Source organism: Trichechus manatus, unplaced genomic scaffold (genome assembly GCF_000243295.1).
Source record: "Trichechus manatus latirostris isolate Lorelei unplaced genomic scaffold, TriManLat1.0 scaffold00006, whole genome shotgun sequence".
NCBI lineage: Eukaryota > Metazoa > Chordata > Mammalia > Sirenia > Trichechidae > Trichechus > Trichechus manatus.
The window spans coordinates 17,838,374-17,852,306 of record NW_004443942.1 but is presented as its reverse complement, the minus strand read 5'-3'; the positions used below and the strand labels follow the sequence as shown (position 1 = coordinate 17,852,306).

Sequence of the window (13,933 nt, the reverse complement as noted above, 5' to 3'; positions counted from 1 at the left end):
AGTTTTCTTGTGGATTCTTTGGGGTTTTCTGTGTATAAGATCATATCATCTGCAAATAGAGATACTTTGACTTCTTCCCTACCAATTTGGATGCCCTTATTTCTTTTTCTAGCCTAATTGCTCTAGCTAGGACCTCCAGCACAATGTTGAATAAGAGTGGTGATAAAGGGCATCCTTGACTGGTTCCTGTTCTCAAGGGGAATGCTTTCAGACTCTCTCCATTTAGGATGATGTTGGCTGTTGGCTTTGTATAAATGCATTTAATTATGTTGAGGAATTTCCCTTCTATTCCTATTTTGCTGAGACGTTTTATCATGAATGGGTGTTGGATGTTGTCAAATGCCTTTTCTGCATCAGTTGATAAGATCATGTGGTTCTTGTCTTTTGTTTTATGTGATGGATTACATTGATTGTTTTTCTAATGTTGAACCATCCATGCATAGCTGGTATAAATCCCACTTGGTCATGGTGAATTATTTTATATGTTGTTGAATTCTATTGGCTAGAATTTTATTGAGGATTTTTGCATCTATGTTCATGAGGGATATTGGTCTGTAATTTTCTTTTCTGTGGTGTCTTTACCTGTTTTTGGTATCAGGGTTATGCTGGCTTCGTGCAATGAGTTTGGGAGTACCTTTAGTAGTAGTGGCATTAACTCTTCTCTGAAAGTTTGGTAAAATTCTCCAGTGGAACTGTCAGGGCCAGGGCTTTTTTTTTGTTGGGAGTTTTTAAATTACCTTTGCAATCTCTTCTTTTGGTATGGGTTTATTTAGTTGTTCTACCTCTGTTTCTGTTAGTTTAGGTAGGTAGTGTGTTCCTAGAAATATGTCCATTTCCCCTAGGTTTTCAAATCTGTTAGAGTACAATTTTTCATAGCATTCTGTTATGATTCTTTTAATTTCACTTGGTCTGTTGTGATATTGCCCATCTTATTTCTTTTTCAGGTTACGTGCTTCCTCTCATGTTTTTCCTTTGTCATTTTGGCCAGTGGTTTATCGATTTTGTTGATCTTTTCAAAGAACTAGCTTTTGGTCTTGTTAACACTTTTAATTCTTTTTCTATTTTCTATTTCATTTAATTCTGCCCTAATTTTTATTATTTGTTTTCTTCTGGTGCCCAAGGGCTTCTTTTGCTGCTGTCTTTCTTTTGTTTGAATTGTACAGATAATGTTTTTATTTGGTCCTTTCCTCTTTTTGGATGTGTGCATTTATTGCTATAAATTGACCTCTGAGCACTGCTTTTGCTGTGTCCCAAAGATTCTGGTGGGATGTGTTTTCATTCTCATTTGATTCTGTGAATTTCTTTATTCCATCCTTAATTTCTTCTATAACCCAGTAGTTTTTGAGCAAGGTGTTGTTCAGTTTCCATGTGTTTGATTTCTCGTCCTTGCTTTTTCTGTTATTGATTTCTACTTTTATTGCTTTATGGTCATAAAAGATGCTTTGTAATATTTCGATGCTTTGGATTCTGTTAAGGCTTGCTTTATGGCCTAATATGTGGTCTGTTCTAGAGAATGTTCCACGTGTGTTGGAAAAGAAAGTAGACTTGGCTGCTGTTGAGTGGAGTGTTCTGTATATGTCTACAAGATCAACTTGGTTGATTGTGGCATTTAGATCTTCCGTGTTTTTATTGAGCTTCTTTATGGATGTTTTGTCTTTCACCAAAAGTAATGTGTTGAAGTCTCCTACTATTATTGTGGAGCTGTCTGTCTCTCTTTTCAGTGCTGTTAGAGTTTATGTATTTTGGAGCCCTGTTGTTAGGTGCGTAAATATTTATTATGGTTATGTCTTCCTGGTGTATTGACCCTTTAATCATTATATAGTGTCCTTTCATATTCTTTGTGGTGGATTTTACTTTAAAGTCTGTTTTGTCAGAGATTAATATCCTCACTCTCACTCCTGCTCTTTTTTTCATTGTTATTTGCTTGATATATTTTTCCATCCTGTGAGTATTAGTTTGTTTCTGTCTTTAAGTCTAAGTTGTGTCCCTTGTAGGCAGCATATAGGTGGATCGTGTTTTTTTTTTTTTTTTTTTTTTTAATCCAGTCTGCCACTTCTGTCTCTTACTGGTGCATTTAGTCCATTTACATTCAGCATAATTACTGATAGGTATGAGTTTAGTCTGTCATTTTGAGGTCTTTTTTTTTTTTTTTGGTGTTGTTGACAGTTTTTTTGTTCCACCTAATTTTCTGTGCTGAGTTGTTTTTCTTTATGTATTTTCTTTTCATCTTTTTCATTGTTGTTGATTTCATATTTGCTGAGTCTTTCTGTTTTTCTTGTTTTTTATTTTGATGTGTAGGATTGTTAGTTTCCTTTGTGGTTACCTTAATATTTACCCCTATTTTTCTAAGTTTAAACCAGTCTTTTATTTCTTTGTATTGCCTTGACTTCCTCTCCATATGAAAGATTTATGACTACATTTTTTTAGTTTGTCTTTTTTGTTTTAAAGTTGTCATCTTTTACATACTGATGTCCTTTTTCCCTATTTACAGTGTCTTAGCTTTGATTTGTTTCTGTGACTTCCCTATCTGGGTTGATATCTGGTTGTTCTGTCCTGTGTTCTAGTCCTGGGTTATCTGATGTTACTGATTTTCTAACCGGAGGACTCCCTTTAGTATTTCTTGTTAATTTTGGTTTGATTTTTGCAAATTCCCTAAACTTGTGTTTATCTGGAAATGTCCTAATTTCGCCATCATATTTGAGAGACAGTTTAGCTGGATGTGTAATTCTTGGTTGGCTTTTTTTTTTCCTTCAAGGCTTTATATATGTTATCCCATTGCCTTCTTGCCTGCATGGTTCTGCTGAGTACTCTGAGGTTATTCTTATTGACTCCCTTTTGTAGATGACTTTTCGTTTATTCCTAGCCACTCTTAAAATTCTCTCTTTATCTTTGGTTTTGGCAAGTTTGACTATAGTATGTCTTGGTGACCTTCTTTTGGGATCTACCTTATGTGGGGTTCAATGAGCATCTTGGATAGATATCTTCTCATTTTCCACAATATCAGGGAAGTCTGCTGCCAACAAATTCTCAACAATTCTCTCTGTATCTTCTGCTATCCTCCCCTGTTCTGGTATTCCAATCACTTGTAGGTTATTTCTCTTGATAGAGTTCCACATAATTCCTAGAATTTCTTCATTTTTTAAAATTCTTTTTCTGATTTTTCCTCAAATAAGTTGGTGTCAAGTGCTTTATCTTCAATCTCACTAATTCTGACTTCTGTTGTCCCAATTCTGCTACTACGACTTTATATTGAGTTGTCTAATTCTGAAATTTTATTGTTAATCTTCTGGATTTGTTTGCTTCTCTCTATGGATTCTTGCAGCCTGTTAAATTTGTCACTGTGGTCTTCTATAATCTTCTTAAATTCTCTATTGCTTTGTCTATGTGTCCCTTGGATTGTTCTGCATTTTGCCTTATCTCCTTCCTGATATCTTGAACAGTTCTGTATATTAATTTGTTGTATTCTATCTTCAAGAAGTTCTCTCTACTCCAGAAGATTTCTTGATTCTTTGTTTTGGGAGCTTGCTGAAGTCATCATGGTCTGCCTCTTTATGTTATTTGATATAAACTGTAGTCTCTGAGCCATCAATAATTTATTATACTTATTTATTTCATGTTTGCTTACTGTGTCCTAGCTTCTTGTTTTGTTTTGTTTTGATATGCCCAAATAGGCTGCTCATGTGAGCTAGTTTGATTAATGGCACATTTGATGCTCTAACGTCCTTTCACCAGGTGGTTAGATCTGTTACTAGGTATGTGAACCCAGGAGTTTGTTTACTTTTCTTGTATGGATTCAGCTCAGGTGTCCAGGTAGTTGATCACCAAGTGTGTGGTGGAGGCTCTTGCCTACAGTCCTACAAAGGCAGAGGTGATTGGAGTAGGCACAGGTATCTGGCTGCAGTAGGTGGTCACACGCTGAGCAGGGCAGGAGGCTGACGGCTGCCCCTGAGTGTCTGGGAGGAAAGTGTGTCCCTGTTCCCTAAAGTGTGTAGTTGGGTGGGTTTTGCAGCTGGACTATCAGCACTCATTGCTGTTGGCTGTAAGGACTAGGAGGTACCACTTATTCTTGGACCCCTGTCGCAGGTGGCTATGTGGCGTGGGTGGAGCCACCAGTCCTCAGGGCCCTGATGTGGGTAGCTGAGGACCCTGCTTAATGGGAAAATGGTGTCAAATGGTATGAATCTGCCACTCCATCATAGAGCTGATATATTTGAAGATGGGCTTCAGGTATATATCCTTTTGTATTGTGCTAATGAGGGCATAAGCTGTTGAAATGGGCCCACACAGGTCTATGCAGGGGTGAGAGGCATTCAAAGTCCGTGGACCCCTTATGCCTGTGCCTAGGCAAAAGAAGCTGTGCCTGCCCTGAGCTCCTGGTTTAGCAGAGCTGGCAGATTATTTTTTCCCATTTGTTAATTTGTTCCCTCTCCAAGGCCGGGAGAATGGCTCAGGGCTCGTGACGAGCCCTACTTCTGGCCCAGGGGATGCAGCAATCACTGAAGCTGGCCCAGGATCCAGTGCAGAGCAGGGAGGAGGCAGGTAAATGGGAGAGAGCTTCTTCCCAAACAGGGTGTTTTTTGATCTGTACGATGGGTTAGATGCATGTACTTATCTTTTCCGACTGAGCACCACTTTTCACTGGTTCTGGATGCTTGAGCAGACTCTCCGCCAGTTGATCTCTCCCGATGTAGAAAACGCGTCCCAAGTGCTACTGCTTGCCTCACCATGCACGCCTGCTGATCCAGCCTGCGGGGTGCTCATTCCTGTCAGGTCAGGTCTGACAACTCCTCGCTGCTTCCAAACCGTCTCTCCTTCCCCCTGCCACTCAGTCTGATTCCTCAACTTTGCCCAGATGTTCAGAGTTCCTAGATTGTCATATATAATCAACTCACTTGTTTTTTTGGGTCTTTGTTGTCAAAGGGACCTAAGAAAGTGGCTAACTACTCCACCATCTTGGCTCAACTCCTCAAGAGTCATTATTTTTAAAAAAATATTTTGATGCAACTGTACATGGTATTCCAAATTATGTAAATAAAGCTGAGTTTTTCTTAATGTGTGTTAGTTTAAGCACAAACTCCCAAATACTGGGGACTCAGACTTGGTTCTTTGTTTAAGGCTTTAAGTTCTTATTATATTAGAATGATTGGCAAACCAACCATTAGAAGCACTCAGGAAGCCGTGTAAAAATGTTGATACTTGGGACCCTTATTCAGTAACCCTGGGAACCACAGCAGTGGTGGAAACAGCAACGGTTTTGGAATCAAACACAATGGGTTTCAATATAGCTCATCACTGTATTAGCTGTGTGATCCTGTGCAAGTTATTTAACTTCTCCTTGTCTCAGTTTCCCCATTGATAAAATAAAAATAATAATACTCTCCTTGCTGTGGAGTTATGAATTGGTGTTTTACTTAAAATTGATCATTAACATTAAGGCAAATTGAAGCAATGAGTCTTTATACTTTTCAGACTTTAATATGCATATGAATCACCCAAAAATATTGTTAAAATGCAGATGCTAATTCAGTAGGCCCGATGGAGTCTGAAATTACGCATTTCTAACATGTAGGAGATGCTGATACTGCTATCCATGGACTGCACTTTGAGTATCCGGTTTAGTATAAGTTAGCAGTAAGACACCAGACAGACGCCACGCCATTCAGGAAATCTGATATCAAGATATTTTGGACCCAGTTTTAGATTACGGTTATAATCCGGTTCTATTTTGGGGTGTATACTTACTGGGGTCATATTTATTTTACAGAAGAAGAAAAGAAAACAAGACAAAGAAAGATTGACTACAAATACTGATTCTGAAAAAACTAAATTCTGAGTTACTATAATAACAGCTGTGTTTACTAAAGCAGCTGTGCAATATTTACACACTATGAGGTTCTATCTAGGGCAATTTTTGGCTTCTTCTGCATTGGTAAGTCAAAGTAACAGGATAGAATATTTTCCTAGACAAATACTATAACACATCTCAACATTTGTTTGACTAACTTCACTTAAAATAATTTAAAAAAAATTAGTACAACAATCGGCAACCACCTAATATTGTACTTTAGGAATTATTTTATTCAAGTCTACTTATCCTGGTAAAAATACCACATATGATTTTAAATAAGAATAAAATTCTAAGAATGAGGCATGTGAAGAATCTAGACTTTTCCTTTGCTACCTAAGTTGATTATTTAGATGCTGATTCATTTTTTGTTTTGGGGGGACCGAAACAATTCTTTCTAGTCTAAAACAATAGATAAGAAATACCTGAGAAGTTCTGTTTGCTTTTAGTCTTTGTAAAGAAAGCCTCTGAAATATCACCATATCTCAGCAAACAGTGCACCAATATTTTGAAAATGTTTATTAGTCACTCCAGCTTTTTAAATCTTAGCACAGTGGAAAAAGCAATGGAGTAGGAGTCAGGAGATGAGGATTGCAGTACTCTATCTGCCAGTCATTGAACTTGAGCCAATCATTTCACATCTTTCAGCTTTGAGTTTCTCATCTCTAAAGGGAAGAAGTAATTCCATCTGCCCTACTTCATTAGGTGGTTGGGAAGATCAAGTGAAATGAGCTATTATGACTGCACTTAGAAAATACTGATGGGCTAAGCACCCAAGGCCATATCTCTGACAAAATTACACACATACTAGAAATAAATGTGAATTGTTTTTTGTTTTTTTTTTAATAAATAAAACAAAAGGACTACTTTCAGATCATCACTTATCTTTTTAACAGAAAAAGAACAATAATATCTGTATAGGCTTTTCACACATACTTTCTATGAAAGGATAAATAAAGTTTGTTGATGAAATGTGGTTAAGCCTGGATTTGAATTCCAACTCTGACTCTTACTGGCTTATTATACTGGGCAAGGTATTTAATAACTTCTTTAAGCCTCACTCAGTTTTCTTATATTTTAAGTGAAAGGGTATTTTGAGAATTAAATGGGTTTCTGAGGGGCACAAGCATACAGTAGGCACTCAATAAATGTTTATGATAAAGAAATATCATTACTACTATTTCTACTACTACCTCTCCACCACTAGTGTTACCAACAGATCTAATCCATTATCTACACCCTACCATGTCAATTGATTGTGTTGGCCATCTTGCAAATTCAAGATTTCATGGTGTAAGTGAAGATTACTTCTAATGGAGCTTTAAGTTGTTTGCTAAAATCAGTAGAAACCTGAAAATTCTATGGGAATTGAAAAAAATTTGGACTGAAGAGTCAAAAGAACTTGGTCAGAGCACAAACTGCCAAATGAGCAGTGAGTGCTTAGAGACAAGGGAGACTGGGGGTGGTCTGGGAGTCATTTAGTTCCCCTGATCTGCAAAAGCGTTTACTCTCTGTTCTGCCTTCCCCACAAGGGTGTTGTGAAGATCCTTTGATAACTGAACGTGAAAATGCTTGTGAAGTAAAGGCTACAATGCAATAATAATAAAACCATAGCCATTTCCTGCCAATCTGCCCGGAGAAATGATGATGAATGACAATCTTCAAAAACTGGATAAGCGCCTGAACATTACTTATACCATAATGTTTACTGGCCAAAATTAACTGAGCACAAATCTTCTTCCCCAGCACAAGAAAGAAAAAGCACCAGTGAAATCTAAGTGCACTTATTTGATTTTCATTTTTCAATTTTGTCAAAGGATCTGTTAGTTTGTTGTACTGAGGACTGTGGGGGCTTGAGTGTTGCTGTGATACTGGAAGCTATGCCACTGGTATTCAAATACCAGCAGAGTCACCCATAACGGATAGGTTTCAGCTGAGCTTCCAGACTAAGACAGACAAGAAAGAAGGACCTGTAGATCTACTTCTAAAAAGAATTAGCCAATGAAAACCTTAAGAATAGCAGCAGAAGATTGTCTGATATAGTGGCAGAAGATAAGCCCCTCAGGTTGGAAGGCACTCAAAACATGACTGGAGAAGAGCTGCCTCCTCAAAGCAGAGTCGACCTTAATGCTGTGGATGGAGTCAAGCTTTCGTAACCTTCATGTACTGATGCTGCATGACTCAAAATGAAAAGAAATAGCTGCAAACATCCATTAATAACGTACAAAGCATGAATCTAGGAAAATTGGAAATTGTCAAAAATGAAATGGAATGTGTAAACATCGATATCCTAGGCATTAGTGAGCTGAAAAGGACTGGTATTGACCATTTTGAATCAGACAATCATATGGACTACTATGCTGCGAATGACAACATAAAAAGGAATGGCACTGCATTCATCATCAAAAAGAACAGTTCAAGGTCTATCCTGAAGTACAATGCTGTCAGTGATTACATAATATCTATACGCTTACAAGGAAGAACAGTTTATATGACTATTATTCAAATTTATGCACCAACTACTAAGATCAAAGATGAAGAAATTGAAGATTTTTACCAGCTTCTGCAGTCTGAAATTGATCAAACATGCAATCAAGATGCATTGATAGTTACTGGTGACTGGAATGCAAAAGTTGGAAACAAAGAAGAAGGATCAGTAATTAGAAATATGGCCTTGGTAACAGAAATGATGCCAGAGATCACATGATAGAATTTTGCAAGACCAATGACTTCCTCATTCAAATACCTTTTTTTCACCATCATAAATGGTGACTATACATGTTGACCTCGCCAGATGGAATACAGAGGAATCAAATCAACTACATTTGTGGAAAAAGACGATGGAAAAGCTCAATATCATCACTCAGAATAAGGCCAGGGGCCAACTGTGGAACAGATCATCAATTGCTCACATGCAAGTTCAAATTGAAGCTGAAGAAAATTAGAACAAGTCCACGAGAGCCCAAGTATATACCCTGAGTATATCCCGACGGAATTTAGAGATCATCCCAAGATAGATTTGACACGTTGAACACTAATGACCAAAGTCCAGAAGAATTGTGGAATGACATCAAAGACATCATACATGAAGAAAGCAAGAGGTCATTAAAAAGACAGGAAAGAAAGAAAAGACCAAAATGGATGTCAAAAGAGACTCTGAAACATCCTCTTGAATGTTGAGTAGCTAAAGCAAAAGGAAGAAATGATGCAGTAAAAGAGCTGAACAGAAGATTTCAAAGGGTGGCTCAAGAAGACGAAGTAAAGTATTATAATGACATGTGGAAAGACCTGGAGATAGAAAACCAAAAGGGAAGAACACATTCAGCATTTCTCAAGCTGAAAGAACTGAAGAAAAAATTCAAGCCTTGAGGTACAATATTGCGGGATTCTGTGGGGAAAATATTAAACAACACAGGAAGCATCAAAAGAAGAATGAAGGAATACACAGAGTCACTATACCAAAAAGAACTGGCTGACGGCTCAAACATTTCAGGAGGTAGCATATGATCAGGAATAGATGGTAATGAAGGAAGACGTCCAAGCTGCACTGAAGGCATTGGTGAAAAACAAAGCCCCAGGAACTGACGGAATACCAAGTGAGATGTTTCAACAAGTGGATGCAGCACTGAAAGTGCTCACTCGTCAATGTCAAGAAATTTGGAAGACGACTACCTGGCCAACCAACTGGAAGAGATCCATATGTATGCCTATTCCCAAGAAAGGTGTTCCAACCAAATGCGGAAATTATTGAACAATATCATTAATATCACAGGTAAGTAAAATTTTGCTGACAATCATTCAAAAAGGGCTGCAGCAGAGAACATCGTCAAGGAACTGCCAAAAATTCAAGCCGGATTCAGAAGAGGACATGGACCCAGGGATATCATTGCTGATGTCAGATGGATCCTGGCTGAAAGCAGAGAATACCAGAAAGATGTTTACCTGTGTTTTATGCAAAGGCATTCGGCTGTGTGGGTCGTAACAAATTACGGATAACATTGCGAAGAATGGGAATTCCAGAACACTTAACTGTGCTCATGAGGAACCTGTACATAGACCAAGAGGCAGTCGTTTGAACAGAACAAGGGGATACTGCGTGGTTTAAAGTCAGGAAAGGTGTGCGTCAGGGTTGTATCCTTTCACCATACCTAGTCAATCTGTATGCTGAGCAAATAATACAAGAACCTGGACTACATGAAGAAAAAAGGGGCATCAGGATTGGAGAAAGACTCATTAACAACCTGCGATATGCAGATGACACGACCTTGCTTGCTGAAAGTGAAGAGAACTTCAAGCACTTACTGATGAAGATCAAAGACTACAGCCTTCAGTATGGATTACACCTCAACATAAACAAAACAAAAATTCTCACAACTGGACCAACAAGCAACATTATGATAAACGGAGAAAAGACTGAAGTTGTCAAGGATTTCCTTTTACTTGGATCCACAATCAACACCCATCAAGCAGCAGTCAAGAAATCAAAAGACGCATTGCATTGGGCAAATCTGCTGCAAGAGACTTCTTTAAAGTGTCGAAAAGCAAAGCTGTCACCTACAAGACTAAAGTAAACTTGACTCAAGCCATGATGTTTTCAATTGCCTCATATGCATGTGAAAGCTGGACGATGAATAAGGAAGAGCAAAGAAGAACTGACACCACTGAATTGTGCTGGTGAAGAATATTTAATATATCATGAACTGCCAAAAGAAAGAACAAATCTGTCTTGAAAGTACAACCACAATGCTCCTTGGAAGCAAGGATGTCGAGACTATGTCTCATATACTTTGGACATGTTACCAGGAGGGATTAATTCTTGGAGAAGGACATCATGGTTGGTAAAGTAGAGGGTCAATGAAAAGAGGAAGACCCTCAACAAGATGGACTGACACAGTGGCTGCAACAATGTGCTAAAGCATAACAATGACTGTGAGGGTGGCGCAGGACTGGGCAGTGTTTCATTCTGTTGTACACAGGGTCGCTACGAGTCGGAATTGACTGGATGGCACCTAACAACAGCAACAATAATTTTCTCAAATGTCTACAAGTTGAGTTTTGGAATTTTATAACAACGATGAATATATACGTACGTGTAAATGTATACATATGTATATTATATATGCATATATATAATTTAAATTTTCTTCTCCAAAAGGTAAATAAAAAAAAAATCAATCATTTCCTTACTTGAAAGCTAACCTTTCCATTTAAAAAGCTAATAACATCAAATTATATATTTCACCATATCTTATATAATTTTATAGATCCTTTCCTGTGAATTTCCTACCCCTCCCCACATGAATTCACAAAGTCAAGGAAAAAAGAGACATACCTGTAATAAGTACATTGTTCAGGAGGTAGGATGGACTACAGTAATATTTTAGACACTTTAATAACCATTTGTAATAACTGGAATATGTAATATGGAAATGGTATTACAATGCATAACAGAGTGCTCATTTTTATAATCGATTTTTATCTTTGACCAAAATAGAAACAGCATTTTTAACTACTAAAAACATAATTCGAGATTTAGTATGCACGTGTTTTTCATGTGTTCTAAATACAAGCTTACTATAAAATTAATTATGATAGTATTACATATGCAGACATTTGGTGTGATTTTAATACACAGGCTTTTATCTTCTGTAAGTCTTTGAAAGAAAAATTCCTGTTTGACAAAAAACTGTCTTTGGGTAAAGTCTCACTAATTCTATAGTAGCACACAGAGGCAAACCTACAGAGATTTTATCAACACAAGTAACATTAAGCAGTCATGCAGAGAGAGACAAGAAAAACTTGCAGTTGTAAATTTATATATTGCAATATTTCATTGATTTTAACTTTCTTAAATGTGCAAAAGTGACTATTTCAGAAATTTGTCACATAAAAATAACTGACCAGGACCAAATACACATGTGGGAAATGATGAGCGCTCATTATAAAGCAGGACACATTAATCTAGTGAACAGAAAAATTTGACTTGGCTGAGGAGCACCCTTTAATAAAAAAGTGTCATTTTAGTACTAATTCCTCTGATATCCACTCTCCTTTCAAGTTTTTTTGCCCAGGATTTACTTTTTTTGCCATGCAGTCCTACCACATCTGAATTTAATGTTTAAAAGAGGCCAACATTCTCCTACTCCATAAAGTTCAAAACTATATTCAGTCACTTTCTTTGGTAAAGCAACTCGATTTATTGAACACTTTCCTGAAACAGTTTATTATTCACGTTATACGGTTCCTCCAGCTTTTGTGGTATTCTGACTTGTAGTATCTTGCAACATTATTTAATGTAGCTTATTCTACCACATTTACATGCTTTATTTTTGGTAACTGATTTGTTTGCAATGAGCAGGTAAACAGCCAAATGTAAGAAGCCTTTTGTTTGAGCCTTCATTAAACAAAAGCTCATTTCTTCCAGTGAAATAGTGCCAAGGCAATTCAGGTGGAAGAGTTGCTTCTGTTTCAGGTTTGACTGAATTCCTGGTTTGACTCAGTCCTTTGCCATAGCCAGTGTTACCACAATAGGTAAAAGGTTGTTGTTTAGTGATAATACTCATAAAGTTTGTTTTCAATACTAGGATAAGAAAGGCAGCTTCCAGCGGTGGAATAAGTGTGACTCTAAGGACGCTGTATGGCTTTAGAAAGTCACTTCATAACTTTGGATGCTAGTCTTTCTCTCACCACCTCTACCAAATACGATAGTTGGACTGAATAATCCAGAAGGTCTCTGCTGGGTCTTTCATTCTAGTGGGTCATCATTAACTCACTGATCCTGGTTTTATAGTTATTTTAAAAATTAAAATCTCATAAGATGCTACTTGCAATTAAAATCCTCTGTCCACAACAGTGTATCATGAGGATTTCAGAAATGGCAACTGTAAATAGTCACAAATAAATTATCTGATTTTAAACATTGTTAATTTGGCATAAGCCATTTGGGAAATCATCTGAACAAATCAATAGTTTTTCTTCCTAAAATTTACAACTGCTGATATCAGTATTTGAATGTCTTTTATTATTATTATTATTTCCAAATGACAAATTGGTCATAATGAAACTGCATATCACCCACCAACCTGCCCATGGATTTGCTCCTCCGGTCAGTGAAATAGCATTTTTTCCTGAAAAATAACAGAAATCAGCTGATGACAGTCACATGAACATAAAGCGAAACCAGTGAGTGCCAATAATCAATCATATTGAACATTTCAATGCTCTGAGAACCATATACTTAAGACATTTTAAATAAGCCAGTATCATATGAAAAACATTGAATCACACCATTTTGAGAATTTAAATTAGTACTAAAAATATACTTTAACCAATCAATTGACTTCTTTTGAATATGTAATTTTTAATTCTCTTTTTTTGGAAGTCTGTCTTCTACCACACAACGCATATTAACCGAGACATTTGTGTAAATGTTATATGAAGTCATCCACCAACCATCCGTCCATCCATCCATCCATCCATCTAAATACATATGCAATGAAAACTCCTAATTTGTCAATGAATGCTTTAGGTATAACCACTATAAATTTAGAGAGAAAAAAAGAGAGTTTCTGCTTTCAAGGAACTTCCTTTACAGTGAAGGAGATGAGTAATCAGATGGTTATAATAAAGTTAGATGATGCAGAAAAGCAAAGTGCAATGGAATTACCTAAGAAGGAAATCTCAATTAGCTTTTGTGGGTGGGGAGAAAGGTGACAAGGACACCTTCTCAGTGGATGTGTTACCCGTGAGGCATGTTGGAGAAAGAGTGGGAATAGGTCTCTGGATAAAGTGATTAAGACACAACATTTTATAAAGAGGTAACTGTCGCAGCTCCTCACACGGGGCACCATCTGTCGCAGCCCCTCACATGGGGCACCATCTGTCGCAGCCCCTCACACGGGGCACCATCTGTCGCAGCGGTGACGGTTGTCGGGGAGGTGAAGATAGTAGCCAAACACAACTCTTACAGAGAAGTGGGGCCAGGAGGGTCACTCTGAGGAGTCGATCCCTGGCTCCAGTCCCAGGAGTTTATTTATAGTCAATACAGCAAGCAGTGAAGCAAATAACAGAACAATGGGCTTTGGGTGA

The 13,933-nt window shown here is 37.4% G+C and overlaps 1 protein-coding gene across 3 annotated transcripts in view; it reads right to left on the bottom strand.

Moving 5' to 3' along the window:
• ANO3 (anoctamin 3) overlaps window positions 1–13,933 on the bottom strand; it is a 508,791-nt gene that overhangs the window by 133,693 nt on the left and 361,165 nt on the right. For all 3 annotated transcript variants that reach the window (XM_023737820.1, XM_004369722.2, XM_004369723.2), the window contains one exon: window positions 12,928–12,972. In XM_023737820.1, coding sequence (XP_023593588.1) covers window positions 12,928–12,972 — 45 coding nt within the window. The remainder of the gene's footprint in view (window positions 1–12,927; window positions 12,973–13,933) is intronic.